A 24,972-nucleotide genomic window follows, 5' to 3' on the forward strand; every position below is an offset into this window, starting at 1 on the left:
GTGGGGTGCTAGGTTGGCCCGAACCCGACACGCAGGTCCCGCGGGGATCGGGCCGGCCCGCACATCACTAGCTTACTCGTCCATTCATTGGTTTTTCAATTGTTACATTAAAAGATTAAGCTGGAGTTTGTGTATCTTGTCAGTAATGCACATATCTTAAATAACCATGGAACCGATTCTTTTAAAGGGATTCTGTCATGATTTTTATGGTGTGTGGATTTAATTTATAAATTACACTGTTTACACTGCAAGTAATTCACTCTACCATAAAAAAAAAATCATTCCTGGACTAATAAGTGTATTTTTTTTAGCTGTAATATTGGACTGTAGGCAGCCATCTCAGGTCATTTTGCCTGGTCATGTGCATTCAGAAAGAGCCATCACTTTAGGATGGAACTATTTTCTGACAGGCTGTTGTTTCTTCTACTCAATGTAACGGAATGGGGTCTCAGTGGGACTTGGATTTTTACTATTGAGTGCTGTTCTTAAATGTACCATGGAGCTGTTATCTTGTGTTAGGTAACTGCTATCTGGTTACTTTCCGATTGTTCAGTTGTTAGCCTACTGGGGAGGGCAGGGAGGGGAGGTGATATTGCTCAAATTTACAGTACAGCAGTAAAGAGTGACTGAAGTTTATCAGCGCACAAGTAACATGACTGGGGGCTCCTGGGCAAACTGACAATATGTCTATCCCCATGTCAGATTTCAAAACTAAATATAAAAAAAAAACAGTTTGCACTTATGAAAAATGGATTTCAGTGCAGACGTCTTCTGGAGCAGCACTATTAACTGATGCCTTTTGAAAAAAACATGTTTTCCCATGACAGTATCCCTTTAAATTAAAACATTAGATACTTTCTATAATTACCTCATGCCTGATGGTCTCCTTTGGTGAAACTTCTATAACTGCAAGAAGGGTATCCAGCCATGCATTGCTAACCCCTGTCTCACAAAGACACACAAAAAAAAACAGAAAAAAAGGAATTTGAGACAATCACAACATCTTTATTGGTAATCAAGTGTCTGAGAGACAAGTGCATGGCTCAGTGGATTCAGACCTGGTCATTATCTGCAATGAGTTTACATGGGTTTCCTCCCATACTCCAACATCCCACAGGCAGGTTAATCGCCCCCTGATAAATCTACTTTTAAGTTCCATTGGGGCAGGGACTAATGAACTCTGCAAAGCACTGCATAGATATGTTAAAAAGGGATAACAATGAATATATATATTTGCTCTACTTTAGGTATGCCTCACTTGTGGCTTTTGTATGAATGTTTGGTTTGACATGGGAGCAGTTTTAGCTTACATTTATCAAGTAAAGAGTCAAAGGAGAGGTTATGTTACTAGAATACTGCCAGCTTGGGTGCTAGTCAGGTTTTAAAGCAGAAAACTTAAAGGGGAAATTAATATGTTCGCTAGCACAAATTTTTTTCATATAGACGCTTGTGAAAGTTAGCGATCATGTTTGCACAATTTTTGACTGATTAAAGACCTCAACAACTTCCTCGCAAAGTTTGCGACCAAATTGCTCTTACGAACGTTCGCATTATATGTAATTAATTTTGGCAACTGTAAACCATTTTTAGCGACAAAATATTTAACGAAACTGCAGAGCAGGTGTTAAAGGTTCAATTAAGATTTGCATTGCAATAAAAGCCTAATGAAGAATATTACATTGCAATCGACAAATTTTTATTCGCGAAGGTTTACTCTTTGTGAATTTTATTACATTTCCCCCTTAGTAGTTACTGCAACCCCCATGTAAGCATTAACATTTTTAAAGACCAGTTTAAAATACACTATAAAATGTTCCAGCATAGTCAGCAATATTCTAAAAGACTACAATACACCCGTGTGATATTTCAATAACCATTGTATTTCTGAGACAAAAAGCAATATTCAAAATGCAGCAGTGTGTAAAATGCTAAATAGAATTAATATAGAATGTAAAGGAAAAAAACCTCACAAAAGTGAAAATATCATTTTAATTGTAAATTTACACTGAATATTGTAACGGTTGATCGAGAGCCTACAAATAAGCTATTTTTTGGCAAAAAATGTTGAGACAATTTTAATTGTATTGTCCTGTAGAGTGCCATTAATCTCATTTGATGTGAGAACTAACTCTACTGTATTCTACAGAGTTTATCTGTTTTCTGCTGTATAAACAAGTTTCTCTTCCCCCTTTTTACCTATTCCATCATTGCTACACAGCTGCTGCTGCTGCAGTAGTAGCAGTGTTGTGTTCCTGAAGTAGACACACAGGTTTTACTGGTGTAGGGTAACTGTTTATAGCAGGGGTGCCCAAACTTTTTGCAACGAGGGCCAGATTTGCTGAGGTGAAAATGTGTGGGGGGCCGACCATTCAGCCCGACATTCTTTGAACCATTAACATTAAATTACAGGAATCGAGTAATTGTAGCAGTAATATTTGGGCACATTAGTGAAATGATCTGCCACTTGGTCTATACTGCTGCCTGTGTGCTGAAGGTGTTAGCAATAGACACGTAACGGCACGTAGTGACGCCATACTTCTTTAGTTTACTGTACTGGCACGTCAGTACGTCTATCGACACCAAAGAAGTAGGTGAGAGCGGTGCGTCACTATGTGCCAGTATGTGTCTATTGCTAAACACCTTCAGCACACAGGCAGCAGTATAAACCAAGTGGCAGATCGTTTTCACTAATGTGCCTTAATATTACTGCTATGGGATTCCTGATTGCACTGTGCTGGGGGGCCGCATTATTATTAATTTCATGATGGAGACTGAGGGCTGGTGTAAATTTAAAAACGGGCCGCAATTGGCCCCCGGGCCACACTTTGGACATGCCTGGTTTATAGGCATACAAAACAGTTTAATTTTCAGTGTTACTAGCTGTTTAATGCCTCAACAGAATATTGTGACTAGTTGGCAGGTATACAAAGTGATATAAAGAGGCAGAATGTGTAAAGATGGCGGTATGATGTCTGGAAATAAAGTAATGATTATACATAAATAGAGGTTTCGGACTAGGAGGAAGGCAGAACTGAGGATGCAGTGGATAGGCATGAGAGGGAGAGTGTTCATAGTTGGGAGGGGAAACAGAAGGGGAGAGAACAATGCTGTGGGAAAACAGGAAGGAATTACTTTTGGGAGAGTACACACTTTGGTATGTGTTTGGAAAAAGTACTATGCTCTGATAAAAACAGATGAGAAGTTATACACTGCAAGTGGGTACATATACTGCTGGTAGGGTTGCCACCTTTTCTGGAAAAAAATACCGGCCTTCCTATATATTTAGCTTTTTTTCCTAATTATAACATTGGGATCAACCATCATTTTTACCGGCCAGGCCGGTAAAATACCGGCCAGGTGGCAACCCTAACTGCTGGGGGGGTGTGGTGCACAAAAAGCAAGCTCTGCTGGTTAAGTTAGACAAATGGTACATGGTGGGAGCGTGGGGATGACAATGTTTTTGTTTATTGGTGGTGAGAACAGTAAACAAGAACAGAGCTGAACATTTTTATAGAACTTTATTATATTAAAAACCAGATATTTGAGGAAATTAAAACAGTTTCAACCACCTCCTGTCAGCAAGCTGCAATTTTATCTTTAGACTAAATACAGAGCCCAAAGAAGTGGAGAGAGGGCCCAGTCTAGGTATGAGGATGACATTTGGGGAAGGATATCTATTCTATATTTATTGATTGCTAGGTAGACATGTTTTCATTTATCATTATGAAGACATGTCTACATAATACAGTATATTTTGAAAAAAGTAATACTGTATATATAACATATAATTGTCAATAAACAATATGCCACCCTCACCAGTGTCTCTGTGATCCAGATTCTGTAAAATGATTTGCAGGAAAGAGTGGCAGTATGAATGGATCGATACGGATTCTTCTTGTAAAATAGTCAGGAACGAATAAGCAGCTGTTAGCTGCATCTCCACTCCTGCAACATGGAGAACCTCCTGTCAAAAAGGGAATAATGTAATGGGATAACATTAATAGCACAGTTTAATTTACATCTTTTAGCAGAAAACTCAAAAGAAGGGCGGTTTGTGATGTTGTGCAGACTAAACGCCACTTCAATGCCAGAATCAGAAAGATGTCTTTAGTAGAGGTCAGTTTCATGTTTCCAATGTCCATGTTTAAACAGAGTTTGTGGTCTTTATGCTAACCTGCTAGTGAAACATGTTGCAGGTTTATATTTGTAAGTAGAGATGCACCAAATCCCCTATTTTGGATTCGGCCAAACCCCCAAATCCTTCGCAAAGAGAGGTAAATCTTTGTGCTGGTTGCAGTTCAAATCTCTTGCTCCCAATTCTGAAATATTATTTTACTTTGAGGAATGGACATTTTGATTGATAAGGGTGAAGTAATAAATGTGCACATGTTTGGGTATATATTGTTAGTCCTAAGCCAGGCATTTACAGGGTCAGGTACAATGACCTGACTAACATGGATATTTAATGCTTGGTGTCCAGTTTTTAGGGCTATAAAATGATAAAATAATTGAAATAAAATTGAGGTAAAAACAGAGCATGAAAGTGTAAAGCCTCATGATTTAAAGACTGTATGAATACTATGGTCATAATCCATATTATATCAAGAAACACTGGGTTTACCTGGCTTTAGTTGAAATTATCCAGTGGCAGGCTAGGGGGAATTCCTTTTTTTTTAGCAAGAGATTATTTTCTGCACAGGCCCACAAGCAGAGGTGCTTCGCCAATGAGGCGAGTTGAGGCTGTCGCCTCAGGCGGCAGCGCCCCACTAGGTACCAGGAGCAGTAAAAATGCTGCTCCTGGTACTTTAAGAGCAAATTTCTGGGGGAGGGGGGGCAGCAGCAACTGCTGCTGCTTCAGGTGGCGGAGGGGCCAGGATCGCCCCTGCCCACAAGGCCCTACATTTGCTGCCCTAGGCACAAGCACTCAGGTGCCTATATGGTAAATATGGCCTTGATGTTGATTGGAAATTGCACTGATCTGCTTTATCCAGCAGACTGGATGATTAAATGGATCATGAATAAAAAAATGGGTAGATGACCTGTTATTTTTCCTAATTAAATGCTTAAATCTATATCAATTCATTATGTTAATCATCCTGAAGATACAAGAATGAACATAATCAGTACAGCTTGTATCAAACTTACTCTGACTTTTGGCACCACTCTCCGCAGTGTATCTGTAGGACTCTGACGTATTAAGACTGGTAGATTGGCAACAACACTTGTCCCCTGAATATCTTGGCCAGAACTGCAATGATAAATAATTAATTAAATGCACGAGATGAGAAAAAAGGTAAGGGAACACAAAATACTGTATGATCATTGAAAGTATCATATCTACAGCATAACCCAGCAAATATTTATTAAGCTGAAAATGACTCACAGCTAAGGCACAGATTCCAGTTACAGAATAGATTTATTGTTGATAGAGCTAATGAATGAACTTTATTACATTTGCTGATTAGCACGAAGACCCAAAAGAGGAGCTTCACATTAGAGCACATTTATTATGAAGATAGCAGTAACAAAGTATAAAAAAAGAGAATAAAATCCTTGGCATTAGTGTGCTGTCCTGCAAAACATTATAAATATTGTGCTTAATGATGCGTTATAATCAGAGTTACATATAAAATTAGTGTCCTATGACTCACGGAAACATAGGTATTGTGGCAAATAATGTACCCCCGTTTTAAAATATGAGGCTATATGAAGTCAGCTGTCGGCCTTGTACTTTTATTTGTATTTTATAATAGGGTGTATATTCACTATATGGTTTTCCATAATTTGATTTACCATGCATAAAGCTACTAAAATAGTTATCTATGGGGAATGGCAAATCATATTTAGAAGCTTTCTGGATAATGGGTTTACAAATGATAAATCCAATACGTATGTGTGTGTGTTTATGTTTATATATAGATATATAGATATAGATATATAGATATATATATATATTGTTGTTGTTTTATTATCTATCTATCTGTATGCACACAGTTAAAATAATATTGCGGTCATTGTTGAACCGAATACATCCATATATTATCTTAATTATTGTCTATTAAGAGATTGTTCACCTTTAAGATAACTTTTAGTATGATGTAGAGAGTAATATTCTGAGATAATTTGCAATTGGCTTTCATTTTTATTATTTGTGGTTTTTGAGTTATTTAGCTTTTTATTCAGCAGCTCTTCAATTTGCATCTTAAGCAATCTGGTAACTAAGGCCCAACTTACCCTAGCAACCACGCATTGATTTGAATAAGAGAATAGAAGAGGGCCTAAATAGAAGGATCAGTAATAAAAAGTAACAATAACAATACAATAAATATTTGTTTTTTAGAAGGGAGTTAGCGACGCCCATTTGAAAGATGCAAAGAGTCAGAAGAAAAAGGCAAATAACTATAAAACTAAAAAAAATAAATAATGAAAACCAACTGAAAAGTTGCTTAGAATTGGCCCTTCTATAACATAATAAAAGTTACCTTAAAGGTGAACCACCTCTTTAATGGAATATGACATTTTCTAACATGTAGCATAAAAGGTAAGGGTTAAGTAGCCAAACACACAATATCTATTTATAGGAGAATAAAAAATCTTTTTTTAAAAGTAAAATTATACATTTTTATAATCTGTGATTATATTTTGTGATTTTATTCTTAGTTTGCAAAATGGGTGAACTTTCATCTACAGGTTCTTCAAAAAGAATGCATTTTTTATGCCTTCTCCTGTTTTTTTTTTTTTTTTTGTTTTTGTGGCTTCCCTGTGTGTATTACCCCCCTTTTCTTCTTTCTGTACCCTATTGAAAATTTTCAATAAATCAGAATTTAAAAAAAAAAAAAAAGAATGCATTTTTTAATAGTTGTCAAGGTAACAATGTTTCTAAAATAACCTTATTGCAGCCAGGCCTTTTTCAATGTATAATAAATCAAATCTATATTTGTCTGCAAAAACATGAGGGTTTATCAAACACTTAAAGGGATACTGTCATGGGAAAACATGTTTTTTTCAAAACACATCAGTTAATAGTGCTACTCCAGCAGAATTCTGCACTGAAATCCATTTCTCAAAAGAGCGAACAGATTTTTTTATATTCAATTTTGAAATCTGACATGGGGCTAGACATTTTGTGAATTTCCCAGCTGCCCCGACTTGTGCCTGCACTTTAGGAGAGAAATGCTTTCTGGCAGGCTGCAGTTTTTCCTTCTCAATGTAACTGAATGTGTCTCAGTGAGACATGTGTTTTTACTATTGAGTGTTGTTCTTAGATCTACCAGGCAGTTGTTATCTTGTTTTAGGGAACTGTTATCTGGTTACCTTCCCATTGTTCTTTTGTTTGGCTGCTGGGGGGGGGGAAAGGAGGGGGTGATATCACTCCAACTTGCAGTACAGCAGTAAAGAGTGATTCAAATTTATCAGAGCACAAGTCATCTGACTTGGGACAGCTGGGAAATTGACAAAATGTCTAGCCCCATGTCAGATTTCAAAACTGAATATAATAAAATCTGTTTGCTCTTTTGAGAAATGGATTTCAGTGCAGAATTCTACTGGAGCAGCACTATTAACTGATTCATTTTGAAAAAAATGTTTTTCCCCATGACAGTATTCCTTTAAGGGGGCCTTTTATCAAAGTTCAAATTTTGAAAGTTATGTGAAATTTTTTTAACTCTAATAAATTTGAATGTACTCACAACTCGAATGGAAGGTTATTTATGATTAATTGGATTGAATAGGAACGACCCAAAAATTCGAATCAAATTTGAATCGAATTTGAATCTAATTTTCCTCCGAAAAAAAAACCTGAATGTCAAGAAGAGAATCAACATCTTCAAATGGTTCTAAATGAACGTTTTAGGTGGCGAAGTATCAAATTAGAACTGTTTCCAGGGTCGAGCTGTGATAAATCTCAAATTCAAGATGGTGATTTTGAATTCAAAATTGAGTTTTGACCAAATTTTTTTTCAAAAATTGAAATTGAAATTTACCATCTATCAAGACAGCCCAACAAAAATTCCCAATGTACAAAAAGAAGGTGGCGATACTGAAACACCCTTTGCGTCCACTGAGATAGTTATTAAACCTTAGAGAGCCCAATCATAGTGACTTTTGCTAGGGGGATACAGCTTTGGATAATTAATACAGCAGAACCCCCATTTTATGTCTTTCAGGGGACAAGGAATAAAAAGTGTTAAATCCTGGAAAATATAAAATTAGGAAAATGTGTCAAAGTAACCTATTTTTCAAGTACTCAAATGACATAAACACATGTGTACTTTTACTTTGAAATTAAGAAAAACCTGAATTAAATCCCAAACAGTTTGTAAGAGGTTACCCTTACAATTACATTTGTTTTCACCGATTCTTTTGTACCATGTAAAACAGAAAAATGCCATCAACCTATTGGTTGAGAATAGAAGGACATGAGGAACGATTCCAAACAATCACTATTCGAAACCGCACATCCTTGGCAATGTCTTTTGGGACTGAAACGTTGGATGCAGTATAGAAGTAAAATAACGCACATAACTGGAGTGCTGGTTTGTCTATGAAATATATATATATTACAAGCTACTGTTTTATTATTAAAGAGAAGGTTAAAACTCCCAAACATGGTTGCCCTTTTATTGGCCACCACTGGGATCACCTGACTATAGCTAGAAAGGGTGGGAGCTTCAACATGGAGCTGGTCACTGCTCCTGTATAAACTAGGGAAAAATTTTAAAACCATTGAGCGGGGGTGCAATGAGGCTGTGACCACAAAAGCATAAAGACAAATACAAGAGGACCTCTGCACTCAACCCATTATCAATATATTTAGGACATAGAGACATTTTGTGCCTTAACAACTTAGTTTATTCAAATAGTAGAGTATGGCCTGTTTTACAATTTTTCAATACGTTCCACACAACAACAGCTTGATCTTGTTCATCATTCTAGGTGGTTACGCAAGAGGCATAGTCATATTACCCAACTTATAGGCTTCCAATTTGTAACTTACATGTTTCTCATAGTTTATTTTCACTAATGCTTTGTTAATGTAAACAATATAAAATGAAATAAAGATTTCCCCTTTAAAGCCACCATTAATGAAATTTTTTAACTTGGCCTAATTATTTGTCTACTTCCACAATTATGCATGTATTATTTTTATCGCTGATACATTTCACATATGCCTCTACTATTTGAACCTAATTTCTTTCCTTATCTAAAAATACTTCTCCTCTTTACTTCCCCTCTGTGGTTCACCTAAAATCTATTGTTGTCATTTTCTGTCCTTTTGCAAGACATTTTTATGTCTTCCCTGTGTGTGGGTTTTCTCTAGGTCCTCTAGTTTCCTGCCATAACCCAAATTCTAAAACATTTAGGCTAATAAGACCCTGATGAAAATTACCGAAGTACTTAGACTATAAGCTTTAATGGGAAAGGAACTGATATACCTCTGTAAAGCTCTGCATAATATATTGGTGTTATACTGTATAAAGCATAGTAATAATAATGGCCTCTCAATTATATTTAAAAATAAGTAGCAAATGTTGTTTTAAAGGTTATAGTACATAGTTCTTCCTTGGCATACATTTAACTGCAAGTGTGCCAGAACTACTTCTAAATTTCTTTATAAAAGAATCCAAGATAACAAGTGTCCATAAATACTGAGGAAGTTGAAGACATGCTTATGATGTTATATTATTGCCAGGTGCAAGTTATCAAACTTGTTTTTTGAACTTGTTTCTACTATAATGTAGAAACGTTTACCAAAGCACTCTGCTAATTATACAAACCCTAGAATCCAAGCACTGAGCTATTTATTGCATCTCCGTTTCCAGCCGTTAATCAGTTAAATTAAGGAACAATTAGATGAGCCATAAAACACATGGTGACGGTTACTGTATTGTCCCAATGTCTAGTAACAGTAGGTTACCATGGCATTTGCTAAGAGAAAGTGCAGAGCAACCAAAAGTGAGCACTGTAATTTTGCTTAACAGTAGGCGGAATCTGAATCCTTGATTCATTTTCTCTAAGAAAAAATTCACACTCTGTTAAAGCAAATATATGTATATGTATATGTATATGTGTATATATATATATATATATATAAATGATGTACCTCAAGATTTATATTTTTATGATTATGCAACATAAAACATCTTCAGCTATGAAATACAAGCATTTGTTAAAATAATCAAAATCTGAGTCTTTTATTGGATGAAACATCTGGACTCACCTGCCTTGTGGCAGATAAGACCTTTAGATAGTAGGTAATCTACATCTGTACTGTGGATAGATATGAATATGGTGAGGCCAGTGTAATTCGAGTTAACAGGAAAACAGTGTAAATTGATTTATCAGGGAAACAATTAATACTGCACATCAGTGTCATTGCAGTGGTCTAATAGGCATTACATAGAGAGTGCAGTCTAAAGCTACTGCTCAGCATGTTGGGAAACAAAATGGTGCACAGCACCAGAACTTGAAGTAAAGAAGTTAGCACTCCACTTCAGTTCATTGTCTTGGTCTTTTCAAGAACTTCTGATCAAGATGAAACAGATAAAAAAAAACCCTCATTTACAATGCCCCACACAGTAGAGTCCTGCAGCAGGTCGGGTACCCGCAAAGACCTGGGGTACCCTGCAGGTTGCGGGTAGAAGTTCCGGGTGCGGGTAAAGATGTAGGTTGGAGGTTCTGCGGGTTTGCGGGTCTTCTCAATAGTGATTTTTAACTCCTTTTTTCTGATCACGTCTACTTCCGATGATGTCACTTCCGATTTACAATGACAGCACTTTCTACTTTACTCCTTTTTTTCTGATCACGCCTACTTCTGATGATGTTTCTTCCGGTTTACAATGACCGCACTTCCTGATTCTTGATGGTCAGCGGGTCCATGTCGCGGGTCCGGGTTGTGAATAAGGTACTTGCGGGTCGGGTAGCAGGTCCAAGCGGGTAAGAATGCGGGTTGCGGGTCCGGGTTGCGGATTGCAGGTATGGGTCGGGTACGAGTTCCAAAAAATGGACCCGTGCAGGACTCTATCACACAGTGAGCAAAGTATAAATAGAGGTAGACGGGGCAGGCACTTAGGCGCCATCATCAACTGAATGTGCAAACACCAATGCCATTTCCTCTTAAGCCTCACACTAAAGAGGGTTCAATTATTTGTCAGTCTAATTACTGCTGGAATAAAATCCATTTACTATGTGCAGAACGAAGCTCCCATGGATGCAAGCACTTTGTACCCTTTAATGCTGTTGGTCCAAGTACTCCCTGCATGGGTCACCCTTATAGATTTTTTACACCAAAAGGACCAATTATTTGAGTGAGCTCTAATACATCTGCTAGGAAAGGAAGCCCCCTCATAAGACATATTGGATCTAACTGTCAATGAATATCTGACACCCGACTGCTGCATGAAGACAGAATGAAGAGAAACAAATGCTGGGAGAGGGATAGTGAAGAGATATACGTGATTATTTCAGAAACGATGATGAATATTTAATTGATTATATATAGAAAGTTTCTTATTTCAGTATGATGAAGCTTATATTAAATTTTCATTTTTGTGATACTTCCCTTTTAAGCTGCCTTAAAAATTGCAGCAGCCAGCTATTTGTTGCAAGTCACGTATTTTACTACTACTATAAAAATAGTAAAAGATGTGACTTGCAACAAAAAGCTGGCTTCCTTTCCTAGCAGGTGTATTAAAGCTCACTCAGATAACTGATTCCAGTGCAAACAAACTTTAACTGCCTAATGCACAAATCCTGCATGTAGAGAGACATAATGTCTGGTGATTTTAATAGAGTGAGCTCTAATACATTTTCTAGGCAAAAGTACCCCCCCCCATAAAATATAATGGATCTAACAATGATTATCTGACACCCAACTCCTGCATGAAGACAGAATGAAGAGAAACAGATGCTGAGAGAGGGATAGTGAACATAAGCTTGATTATTTCATAAATGATGCAGAATATTTAATTGATTGTATTTAGAAAGTTTCTTATTTCAGTTAAGAAGCTTATATTACATTTTCATTTTCACAATTTCCCCTTTAAAAATATATTATATCACTTAAACAGTATACAGTATTGTACTAGGATACCCTATTCACTATAAGCTTGAAGTCTCTTGGTTAATGGTTGATTAAAGATGAGACAGGTAAGCCTATTAATAGTTGTACATGAAGAGTATTATAAGGTTGAAGTCTGGGCCTGCTGATAAGTATTTGCATCTATACAAATACTTTAATACAAAATACGCAATAGTGAATGCAGCTTTTTCCACTGAATAGCTCATAAAAAGCGAAGAACATTTCTTTTAAACAAATTAGCCTTTACCTATTTTTTCCAGCTTTGTTTAAAATTGACATGTTCTATATTTGTTTCTTCCAAGCAATGTATTCTTATTGTGCCCCAAAACAGCAGGGTGCAGCCAAATCATTACCGGTATTTCCTTTTAATCTAACTGCTCTAGCATCTAACCAAATTACTCATTGCACATAATAGAGGAAGTATAGGGAGGGAGGCAGAGAATGATTGCTTTCCAAAATATGACTAATTTTTATTTGTTCAAGTGAAAAAAAATATGTTCTGGAAAGATGTATTACTAATCGTGAACGTTCACACTTCTGTTTAACATTAGGAAAATTAAAAACCATGTTACGGGGAAAAAAGTGTTTTATTCTCTTAATACACAATGTACCCACCATGGTGTATAAGTTGGCAACAAATTTGCTAATTTATACAGAAATGCAAGGGACACTGCTACACATTATGTACACCCTCACATTGTCCTTGTCATGACATGTGCTAGTATAACCTCACCTCTTTCTTTGCACTACATACTTTGCACTATTTAAAAGTAACCTGCACTACCTTTCTAATGTTTCTGAAATGAAAATAATACACTTATTCAATGTCAGTGATTCAGCCACTCAATTCATTAACTTCAAGTTAGTGAAGCCAATCTATTTCTGTTGGGAAACTGTTGAAAAGCAACATAAGCAATGCATAGGAACTGCTACATGAAAAAAGACGGATGAAGTTTTTAGAGAAAGGCATTCGCCTCCCTATTTAGACCTAAGGAATAACATTTTATTTATTTCTATCTATATCTATCAATAAAATTTACATTCTACTGAGGTAGATACCCAGCTTGTTACTGGATAGTGGTACCAATGAGAGAACATTCATCTTCCAAGAATTAGGATGGCAGACCTCAGAACATAGTTTCAAAGAGACAGAAAGAGTGGAAGGTTTTTATTTTTATTGATCTATGCCAACAGGTGAAAATTAGGCTTTTCTTCTCCTTAATAAATACCTCTTTTAGGGGCAGATTTACTAAAGGGCGAACTATCGCCAGTGACCGCTTTGCAAACTTTGCCAAGCGCAAATTCATTATAACTATGCTAATTCACTAAAATGAGAAGTTGCGTCCTGGGCGTCGAATGCTGGCGACTTTTTGCTATCGATACTTCTTCAGTGCGAGCATTTCATAGCGAAGATTCGGTAGCGATCAATGTGCCTAGCGAAAAGTTGTTAGTGATCTTACGTTTAGGTCATTTTGAATAGGTAGGGTACATTAAAGTTGTATGGACGTCTTTATTAGATATGTTGGTGCAAATGCTTAAAGTGGCCACTTTTTATTACATAAATAATAAAAGACATAAAAAAGACACGCCCTAGACATGAGCCCACTGTAAAATTAATGTTCCATGGCCCTCAAATGTCTGGGGAAAATTTTTAACCCAAATAAGTTTATAGATAACCTTTGAGATAACTTTTAGTATGATGTAGAGATTTTTTATTATTGAAGGTTTTTGAGTTATTTAGCTTTTTATTCCGCAGCTCTTCAATTTGCATCTTAAGCAACCATGCATTGATTTAAATAAGAGACTGAAATATGAATAGGAGAGGGACTGAATAGAAGGATCAATAATACAAAGTTACAATAACAATACATTTGTAGCCTTAAAGAGCATTTGTTTTTTTTAGAAGGGAGCCAGCAATGCCCATTTGAAAGCTGCAAAGAGTCAGAAGAAAAAGGCAAATAACTATAAAACTATAAAAAAATAAACAATGAAAACTAATTGAAAAGTTGCTTAGAATTGGCCATTCTATAACATACTAAAAGTTAACAGAAAGGTGAACCATCCCTTTAAGTTAGGACTTTTGCTTAAAAAAATAAAAAAAGTTGCCAGTGTTTTTTCAACTTTAATGCATTTCCGGCAGAAAGGATATGATGTAAGTGATATCTAGATTCATTTTAGATGAAGATCTAGCTTCATTTTAGCTGTTTGTCTGGTCTGAGATGGTGAAGACAACTCAGACTAAAGAGGTAACGTTCAGTAAAAATTTGCAGTACAACGACCATTCCCCTGAACGAAAAGTCGCCTGGTGATAGAGTGTGCAAAAACGCTAGCCACGGTCTCTTTCGCTAGCGAATTGTCGTCTGCGCCTGTTAGTGAATTGGCGATGTCACTGTGGATTGGATTTCTGGTGAATTTTCGCTAGCAACGGCCACTTCACCCTTTAGTAAATCTGCCCCTTAGTATCAAGGTTGCAAGTTTTAGGTTCATAATTCTCTTGAGTGAAGATTCGAAGATTAGTGTGATCACAACATACAGAAAGACAGATCACTGATGCACATAAAAGTCTAAAAGATCTTCCTTAGGGTATATAAGAGTTACCTGTTTTGAGTGCAGGTTTACTTGAATATAATTTTTAGGGTATATAAGAGTTACCTGTTTTGAGTGCAGGTTTACTTGAATATAATTTCAAGTAAAGCACATGACTACAGTAACTACTCTGCATAATATACTAAATAAAGGAGAAAACGGTCTAACTAAAACATGGGTGTGCTTGCCTACAGGTGAAACCCAACTTACAGCATCTCAGAAACCTAACCACCAAAAAAGGTAGAGTACCAGAGGGTAGAAATAGAACACAAATATGTTTATCATCCTGTGTAAAAAGTGGGGTAAACATTACCAGTGATGTTGCTCATAGCAACCAATCAGACCTTTGCTTTTGTTTTCTAACTGTTGAAATCTAATTGCTGATTGGTTGCTGTGAGCAACATCACCGGTAATGTCTCTCTTGACTCCTTACACAGCAAGATAAATAGACCCCAAAATGTGAAAAAGAAAACAAACAAAAGAAGACAAATAACCTAACAATTCCTTAGAAGGGACTGTTGGTTCCCTATTGGTAACTTTGGCCATCATGATATGCATTATAGGGACGTGTGGAAAAAAAATCTATTAATATGGGAAATGCTGGAGAATGCTACTACTGAGACTCCACTTGATGATATCAGTGCAATTGAATCAAGTATCAAACATTCAAGTTAAGCTAGTCATTTCCTATGGAATAAGTTAAGGATGATCAGTTTACTTTTGACTTGTGTCCACTGAGGCAGAACACAAATATATACTCTCAGTTAACCAAACTGGTCTTTATAAACAAAGTTACTAAGAATACAAGCCATTATGAATATGAGATTCCTAATCTTAAGAAAAAGTCAATCAAGATGAACATACGAAACAGACAAAAGCAGGCATTTATGGGTGTTTTTTCTTAGCGATTGATTTTCACATATTACAAAGAAATTGAGCCATACCTTAAGCCATTGTTATACAAACAACATTTGCAAGGCTACTTAACATTCTGACATGGACAAATTACTGCCCTGGAGGGTATCTGGAGTTGGTGGCACAGCACTGGGTTTGATTCAGGGATGCAGTAGCATATCAAGTGGATGAAAAATACCCAATACATGAGGCTTCTGCTTGAAAGTCCTCCTTAATAGGCAATTAGCCCCTGGACCCCAAGTCCTGAAGCAAACATCATCACTGAGGGAAATGTAAGGGGGAAAAGGGCCAGGTCTGGACTGGGAGTAAAAATAGGCCCTGGCATTTCAAGTACACAGATGCCCAACCAGTCCCCCACCAGCCCATTCCACAGTGACTGTCTATGGCATTTTACAGCAGCCCCTCTGGCATTTGCCAGAACTCACACCTTTAAGTTAACTTTTTGTTTGTTATAGACAGGGCCGCTCCGGCCATGAGGCAAGGTGAGAATCTTGCCTCAGGCGGCACGGAGCGGCCAGTTACCAGGGGCGGCAAAAAGCGGAGCAGGAGGAGGGGCGGCATTGGGGCTGCTGCCTCAGGCGGCAGCAGCCCCTGAAACGTGCCTGGTTATAGAATGCCTAACTATAAGCAACTTTTCAATTGGCCTTAATTTTTTCTTTTTCGTTTTTTTATTTATTTGCTTCTGAAAAACAAATGTTCTGTACTGTTATTGCTACTTTTTATTACTCATCTTTCTATTCAGTCCCTTTACTATTCATATTACAGTCTCATATTCAAATCAGTGTTGAAATTGCAAAGTGCAGACAGGGCTGCTCAACAAAAAGATAAATAGCTTAAAAAAACAAAACTTGTAAAAATAAAAACCAACTTCACACTGCCTCAGTATATCACTCTCTACATCATACAAGAAATACATTTGTGTGCTTTCTATGCTTTCAGCATAGAAAGCACACAAAAATGTCTTCTTTTGCATTTTGGGCCAACCTCGACCGCGTGTACCAGCATACAAGTGAAATCTGTACAGATTAACCAAACTGGGGCATGGAGCAGATTCACTTCTTTAAACCTGAAAAAATGCAGGCAATGACACACAGGTTGTTTTGTCATCTGAGAAATTGCTTGCTTTGAAAGGTTCACTCATGGGCAGAAGGGTTTACTTTGCCGGCAATGGCAGAGCAGTTCTGTCATAACCCATGTGCCATTACTTTAAATATAATAGTTATTTCTACTAAAGACAGTTGAGCTGTTTTCTCTGCCAGCAGAACAAAAGACAGTAAAGAGTGGATGCCTATTTATCAACATTCTCATTTTAGTGGTTTTAGAGGTTTTTGAAACTCACTTTCTCTACTCTATTATTGTCATGAAATGTATTTAAAGATCTGAACTAAAAAAGCACAATAGGGAAAAGTTGCGAAAACTGAAACTTTTTGGGACTTGTCGCACAATAACTACGACTTTTTCATATTGTTGCACAAAAGCCAGTAAAAAACACCTGAAAACCTCTAAAACCATGAATCCAAGCAAGATCTTCTTGTAAAAGGTCTGTCATGGACTTCTACATGATTTTGTTTTAGCTGGAGTATTTTCGCCATCAGCATTTTTGCAGTTTTGTCACATAATAAATCCCAGAAAAGCCTTTTTTGGATCTGTTGCATCAAAAAGCCTGACCTGAAAAAGTTGTGGATTAATAAATGTGCCCCCAAGTGTCAGAGACAAAAGGAAAGAGGTCCCTACCCTGTAGAATTCTGACTGCAGTGTTAATTTAATGGATAGGATAGACTAACTTTATTTTCTACCATTAAATTCTGTTACATAGTCTATAATATTATCAGCGTTACCACAGCATAAAGTCCAAGTGCACATTAAACCTTTATATTTTGTATGACACTATTCTTTTACCAACCACCAGAGTTACTTTCAAACAAGTTGTTTGCATAGAGTCTATAATCTCTAGCCAATATTACGCTGAACTTGAGAGAAATCTTGCAACGGGAAACCAGGAAAAGTTCCATATTCAGCTGCTTTACTGCTGCGTAAATATTCATGAAAGCAATAATCAAACATAGCATGGTTTCTTAACTATTTTTTTCTCAAAAGGAACCGCAATTACAAATCCAAAAACCTTTTAGTTTTCTTTTTAAATGTTTTCATATAATTGGTAAAAATTACAAAAAAGGCTTTAAAAGAAGAGTAAATTGCATTTTAGCCATCAGGTTCCTGAACACATCATAGATGGAAAAAAGGAGTGAAAGCTTCTCAGGTTAAGTGGCTGCCATATGTTCTTTTGTATATGGAGGGAATAAGATACGATGCTTCCCGTGCAGCTCGGCTAACCTCCCTTTCCGTAATAAGAGTTGTTGTCTGTAATAAAGCATACCCAGGGTGTTAACATAATTTTCCTACAACCTGGGGTCAGGAAACAATTATTAACTCAATAAGTATAATATATTGTTGGCCTGCAGTCCCATTAAGGCATTGAGAACATTAGGGTTAATGTTACCTATCTATCTAGGAATGAAGAGGTGATTATTCTTCAGTGGCTCAAAGGATTAGGTTGGTAGTGCTATACACAGCAGTACCGCCCTTCCTACATCTACCTTGTGGACTTGCTACATATGTGAATGTGTATATGCAGATGCTTCCATCCACATGCTGGGCTTGGCTGTACTATAGTCTTCCAACAAATGCCCTCCCCAACAGTTCAATTACAAGCTTGAGGTATAGGAGGTTGGCACTTCCACAATAAATATAGAGCAAACTTACTCCAGCACACGTATAATGCAAAAGGGGATAACCCCGTGTTTAATTGTGTCAGGTCAAAAAGTACAACACCCCTTCGTTGGGTGTACCAAGCAAGTGGGCAGGGGATTGCCTTTGCTTGGGAAGATCCCTATCTACTCAATATTGGAATTCACATTTTGTCTTTTCTATGAAAAAAGATAATGTTATATATGTTCCAGGGTATAGTGTTAGTGGAACCAATGCCCTGCAATTCAAGTAATCCCCTAGTTACAGAATTGTTTTCATAAATCGCTCACCAGCCCCAGCCAGCTCGTGTATGCGTGAAGGAGCACATGACAGTTCATTTGCTCAGTGGAGCAAATGGGGATGGCTTCACACTCAGGGCATACGATGGTGACAAAAGCCTTACAAGCAGGTGACAAGCAGAAAGGGGCAGGAAAATCTAAAATCTAGACCAGGGTCCCCCAAGAATTTTAACCAATGAACCACATTTAAATTGTTAAGTTGTTAGGGAGTCACACAATGTGCTTTGATTGATTAATTGGTAGCCCTCAGGGGCTCTTTCTAGAAGTAAAATAGTGTCTTTATTTCTCCAAAATTTGCCTCCAAGCCAAAAATAAAAAAAAACAAGCACCTGCTTTGATGTCAATGGGAGCAACATGAAAAGTGGTGGTGAGCAAACTGTTGCTCGCAAATCACTGGTGGTGATCACTGCTCTAGATTCACTGTTTATCAATTGTACTTTCAATAAATGTGCTACTTCTCACTATATTTCCATGGGGCTCTTTAAAATGTAACTCAATACAATAGAACTGTACTACTGTTTCTCAAAATATTTGTTTAAGAGGTTGGCAGTTACATTTGTAACTATCCATAATGAAGTGGAGTTCAGTCTATCCACACAATGCAACTTCTTTACCTGCTTGTTGCTCACTTTTGAAAATAGTTCATGTATTATGTTTAACAATAGTGCTTGCAGCAAGTCACATTGGTCATTGTGTGTAACTAAATGTTTCCTTGGAAATAGTCATGTTCCTCTTAAAGAGCGGACTCAAATCGACTTTCTACATACCCACTGCAAGTTTCCAGAAGTTTCCAGAAACACAATTGTTTTACACAAATTGCAAACAAAAAAATCATTATTTAAAATAGTATAATTTCTCATGTGTAAACATTTTAAAAAGATATATTAAAAGGCAATAAAGGTCTACAAAATAAATACTAATCATATTGATATCAAGGGCATATAAAAATCTGCTACAGACTTTCAGCCAATGCATTTATCCCTCACATACTCACATTCCTCTTGCTCTGTGTCAGTGAATCAATAGAAAATCTCATGATGCTTACAATTAATATACAATTAATGCATTGTGCGGGTCATTCTACGGATTTGTTGCATGCATGTTGCATTTCACCTGCATTCGGCGCATACATGCGCCTGTGTGAGTACAGCCCCTTTCAAAATAATTGACTGCTTCTACTCCTGCGCTCCCCTGTGGCTGAACAAAATCAGCTGTGTGTAAGAGCCCTAAAACTGGTCACCTTTGCACCTAGGTATTTCCCATCGCAATCTACTATACACCAGACTTTCCTCTGCACAATTCATCAATTACCAGTCACTAAAGGTGGCCATAGATGCAAATATCCGCTTGTTGGCGATGTTGCCAAACGAGCGGATCTTTCCCCGATATGCCATTAACAGGCATGGCTATATCGGGGGTAATCTGATCAAATTACGATGTGCCATGAGCTCCGGCGGGATCGGTCGGGTCAAAATCAAACCTGACCGATCGACCAAACGACCGATCTCCGCCGGACGAAAGATGTCGGCACACGCCACACACGATCCGAAAATCGTACGAATCCTCGATTCGTACGATCGGATCTGTGTGTCTATGGCCAACTTAATATGGATAATAATTGCAGCTAGCATTTAATGATCCACTGCTGCCAACATTTGGAGAGGTGTCCTACCGTAAGTTGTAATTGGATTTTAATTAGGATCAGGTTATGAAGTGTCTGTCATTGCCTGCTTGTGGTGCCCAGCAGTAAAAAGTATGTTCCTTAGCCCTGAGCTATTGCCTGTGGTGAATATAATAGTTTTCCTGGCCAAGAACTGACCCCTTGGATAGCTCTGAATCAACCTCTGGAATTCTCATACATCAATACCAATTATTTGAAATAAATAGCAATTCATAGATGTTTTGAACATCAGTAAAAAGTTATTACTATATACTTAAGTGGAAGCCTAATATGCTTAATTTTTAAATTAACTCGAGGCTATAACTGCATGTGCCTTTTTATGTTGCTTCAGTACTTCTGTTTTAACAATAAAAGGCTAATTCACAGGTAGGGGGTCTTGACTGCACCACCCAGTAAATTAAACACTGCACCAACCCAGGAAAAAAATCTTATAGCTCTTATCTTACAGTATTCCCCGACCTCCTCACTTTAACTTGTAGAATAGAGTAACATTTTCTAAATGTATTCTTCTGTGCATGCACAATTGTCAGTCAGCATAAGGCACAAAAAAGTAGCATGGAACTGTTTTTTCCCCAGGCCTTTACATTTTTAAGAAAAAGAGCACTGACCCAATGAAATAAAACTTAGTGACTGGCAACCCTTATTGATGTTTCCTTCTCTTGTATGCATCCATACAAAGGGGTATCAGCTAGGGTTGCCACCTTTTGAAACGATGGAGACTGGGCAGGAAGTGGAGCCATGATGTCAGGGGACGGGGTCGTGACATAGATGGCTGTGTCCATGCCGTCAGGGGTGGGGCTATGACGCAGAGGTTGGCAATCGCTGTGTCAATCAAGGGAATTCTGCCCGGTTTTCCTTATTTGGAAAACCAGGCAGGACGTTTTGACCCAGGCAGCCCTTCAAAATACCTGGCTGTCTGGGTCAAAACCGGACAAGTGGCAACCCTAGTATCAGCTATGATCTCCAACTGATTGCCCCAATGCCCAAGCAGACAGAAAGGGTCGCACAAAGTATGGCTATATCGCACATGTTATGATCCTTTACAAGGCTGCCCCAAAAGCCAAATGTGGTCCTCCAAGATTTTTATATACCCCATGCCAGACAACTAGATTCACAGACTGCTCTATATGACATTATTATTTTGATATAATCTAGCCCAAGAAACTGTTGGACAGTTGTGAGCTAGATTATTGGAGGACCAGCAGCACTGTATGTGTTACACCTGTAACACAAACTGTACTGTGCTGTACTGTGCATGAGGCACAATGTGTACTTAGCTGCATAACTAGCAGGGATACAGTGGATGGGGACATAATGTTCCCTCTAAGGTATGCGCTTGTGCACATGTACACAAATGTGAAAAAACAACATTTTGTATCAATTCTGACCCAAGCATACAATTTTTAACAACACAAGTTTAAAAGGGGCGGACAAAATAATTTATTTGTGCACATGTCCAGGTATGGACTGTTTTGATGGCAGCCTCATGCAGTGGCTGAACTTTGGAATGAGGGGAAAAGGGTACTTCTGTTCAGTATGTTTTCAGAATGACATGCCTCTCTAGTGTCTCGCCAAGAAACTCCATTCTACATTTTATCATTTCTGGAAACAAGGAAGGGGGGGGGTCACCAATTTTCTTCTGTTCATTGCTTTTAAGAAATCTGTCTAAAATGTATGAATGGTTTGCTGTTCCTATGCAACCAAAGATTTAAGTGCTTAACACTTACACTGAAAGGCCAACCTACTACTGTCTGGAATGGGGATAACTACAGCTCTCTGCGGCACTGAAATCATTAACAGAACATAGCACAGCACATCTAGGACAATGGAACAAAAACTCTGTAGCAGAAGAAGCCTTGTGTGTTGATTAAATCCTCTTTTGACTGCAGGCTATTATAGTTTCTGCAGGGCTAAAAACAAGTGCATCTTATATAATGAGCACTGTGGCAGCAGCAGTTGTTTGTGCAATATAGGAGTACTTTCACCGCTGTAAGATCTCCCTCCCATAATTTTTTTCAGCACTTATACAGACACATATTACAATGCTGTGTTTCATTACACAGACTGAGCACCATTATCTTGACCTATATTTCTGTATATACTCTAAAATTGAAACAGTTATTCTAACACCATTTCTCTAACACTATTTCTTTTAGATTAGATACCTGGGTAAACCATCACTCACTATGCGGGGATTAGGTAGCCAAATTTGGCTCCCCATGCTGTTTACCATAGTTATAATGGTCCTCCAACAACAGAAAATGGTGATAAACCCATCTTTCGGGTTCAAAGCTGATTCCCCAAATTAATCTGGGTCCCCTGAAAAAGAGGTTAAGTAACACTGTTTTAGAAAAATCTGCAGAAAATGATACTATGTGGAATCAAATGCAATGATGATCCCTACTGGACTGGCATAACTATCCACATGTTTAGAGAAATATATTTAATGCAATCTAATTCATCAGAAATCAACATACCATAAGGAATTCCCAGTTGTTTTCAACATCCTTAAGTGTCATTTGTTTCCTCTCTCTTAAAGGAGAATTCAGTCCCCCCATATTATAAGACCCACTACCCCCTACCCTACATAGTCCCCCCTCCCTGCTCCCACCCGCACAGGTGATAACACCGGTAATTGCACCTTATCCTGTAATTACCCCTCGTTGCAGAGTAAGCACAGCAGAGCTCAAGGGCGCCATCTTCTTCTCTCTGAAAATTACCGAAGATGGCGCCTGTGAGCTCCGCTGCGCTTACTCTGCAATGAGGGGTAATTACAGGATTAGGGGCAATTACTGGTGTTATCACCTGGGGGGATGGGAGTAGGGAGGGGGGACTATGTAGGGTAGGGGGTAGCAAAGCCAGGCAAGGCCGGCCAGGTGCCATAAGCAACCTGGCTGGTCGAGGAGCTGCCTGGTTGCGGGAGCGCAAATAAACAAAAGGTATAACAGACAGTCGGATAGAGGGGACCGGACATGGTGTAGGCGACAGAGGAGTTACGTGCCTGGCACCCCCCAGTTTTTGCGTCCCACTACTGGCCTACTGTGCCTACCCCTAGTTCCAGCCCTGGGGGGTAGTGGGTTTTATTATATAGGGAGTTGAATTCTCCTTTAAGATGGTAATCATTGTTAAAGTATTGTATGACACCTATATATACTCATTAAAAGAGAAACGGGGGAATGTAATAAAAATCGCTAACGGAAAAACTATTCGTAATGCGAAAAGTTATGCTCGCTGGAAGAACCCCAGGCCGGTGCTGTTTTTTTCTGATAGGAGCACCGGCCCAGGGTTTCAGGTAAGTACATGCGATCACCTGGGGGTGTCTTACTTGTGGCACCCCAAAGTTAAAAGACCTTTCATAAAATACGTAAAATTGCAATTTGTGAAAGGACCAAGTATGGGTAAATGTCCTGGACCACAAACAGAATGTGGCCTCCTCACAATGCAGCTAAAGGTCAAAGCATATTAGAAAGACAATGGGGGACATTTCTCATCACTGGGCAAATGGGAAGTGACTCATAACAACCAATCAATTTATGGCTTACAGGCAGCTGCAAGCAGAACAATAAAAGCAAAGATATGATTGCTTGATATAGGTAACTTCCCAGATGCAATATTGTCCAGTATTGATAAATTAGCCTGACTATAAGCAATTAGTCCTGCTCATCCTATGGCCTTTTAGTTCTGTTTGAACTGCAGCTTCCAGCACCAAATAACAGGCAAACATGTTAATGTAATAAAATTAACCAAACTAAACATTTAACCAGCTAATTTGTTGCTATGGGCTACTGGAACAGTAGCAGCAAATTTGGAATGTTATTGCATTACCCCCCAAAGGCTATGAGGAGTCTGGGAGTTGCACACTTAGGTTGAACATTTCTGTCACCTTTCCAAAGTTGTAGAATATGAGCAAAATTACTAAAAACAGCCTTGATTAACAAAGAATGGCTGCTAATTATCACAGTGTCTGAAGAAAAACGACATCATAAACAACTATAACTGTGCTGCCATCAGCTTATAAATGTACAACTACAAAGTTCTTCCTTACTTTAGTACTTGCTAAATTTTCTGAAACACATGATTTTTTTTAAATTAAAGAATGTACAGAATACATTCTCAACACAACTTGCTCTTGCTTTTGTGCTCATGTTGAACAAAGCTATATAGGTGTATACTGCCCCTTTTATGAGGGCTATCAGTATCTCAATATCCCAGTCCTGTCATAAATTTAGTGTGACTTTTAATGATAAATGTAAGAAAAAAAAGTAGTTTAACAGAAAAATCTCACAAAAAGATCAGGACTGGTCCAGTGTAGAATCCACAGGGTGAACAACATAGAGAAGATGGGAAAAGCTTAAAGGAGGGGTTCACCTTTAGGGTAACTTTTAGTATGTTATAGAATGGCTAATTCTAAGCCATTCTTCATGATTTATTTTTTATAGTTTTATAGTTATTTGCCTTTTTCTTCTGGCTCTTTGCAGCTTTCAAATGGGCGTTGCTGACCCCTTCTAAAAACAAATGCTCTGTAAGGCTACAAATGTATTGTTATTGCTACTTTTCATTACTCATCTTTCTATTCAGTCCCTCTCTTATTCATTATTCATTATTCAAATCAATGCATGGCTGCTAGGGTAATTTGGACCCCAGTTACCAGATTGGTTAAAATG

The 24,972-nt window shown here is 37.9% G+C and overlaps 1 protein-coding gene across 2 annotated transcripts in view; it reads right to left on the reverse strand.

Moving 5' to 3' along the window:
* The window catches only part of ppp4r4.S (protein phosphatase 4, regulatory subunit 4 S homeolog), a 71,574-nt gene that overhangs the window by 41,727 nt on the left and 4,875 nt on the right, over nt 1-24,972 (reverse strand). For both annotated transcript variants that reach the window (XM_018232404.2, XM_018232403.2), the window contains exons 3-5: nt 5,146-5,248; nt 3,817-3,964; nt 869-942 (exon numbers count right to left, since the gene is read on the reverse strand). In XM_018232404.2, the coding sequence (XP_018087893.1) occupies nt 869-942; nt 3,817-3,964; nt 5,146-5,248 (325 nt within the window). The remainder of the gene's footprint in view (nt 1-868; nt 943-3,816; nt 3,965-5,145; nt 5,249-24,972) is intronic.

Source organism: Xenopus laevis, chromosome 8S (assembly GCF_017654675.1).
Source record: "Xenopus laevis strain J_2021 chromosome 8S, Xenopus_laevis_v10.1, whole genome shotgun sequence".
Taxonomy (NCBI): Eukaryota; Metazoa; Chordata; class Amphibia; order Anura; family Pipidae; genus Xenopus; species Xenopus laevis.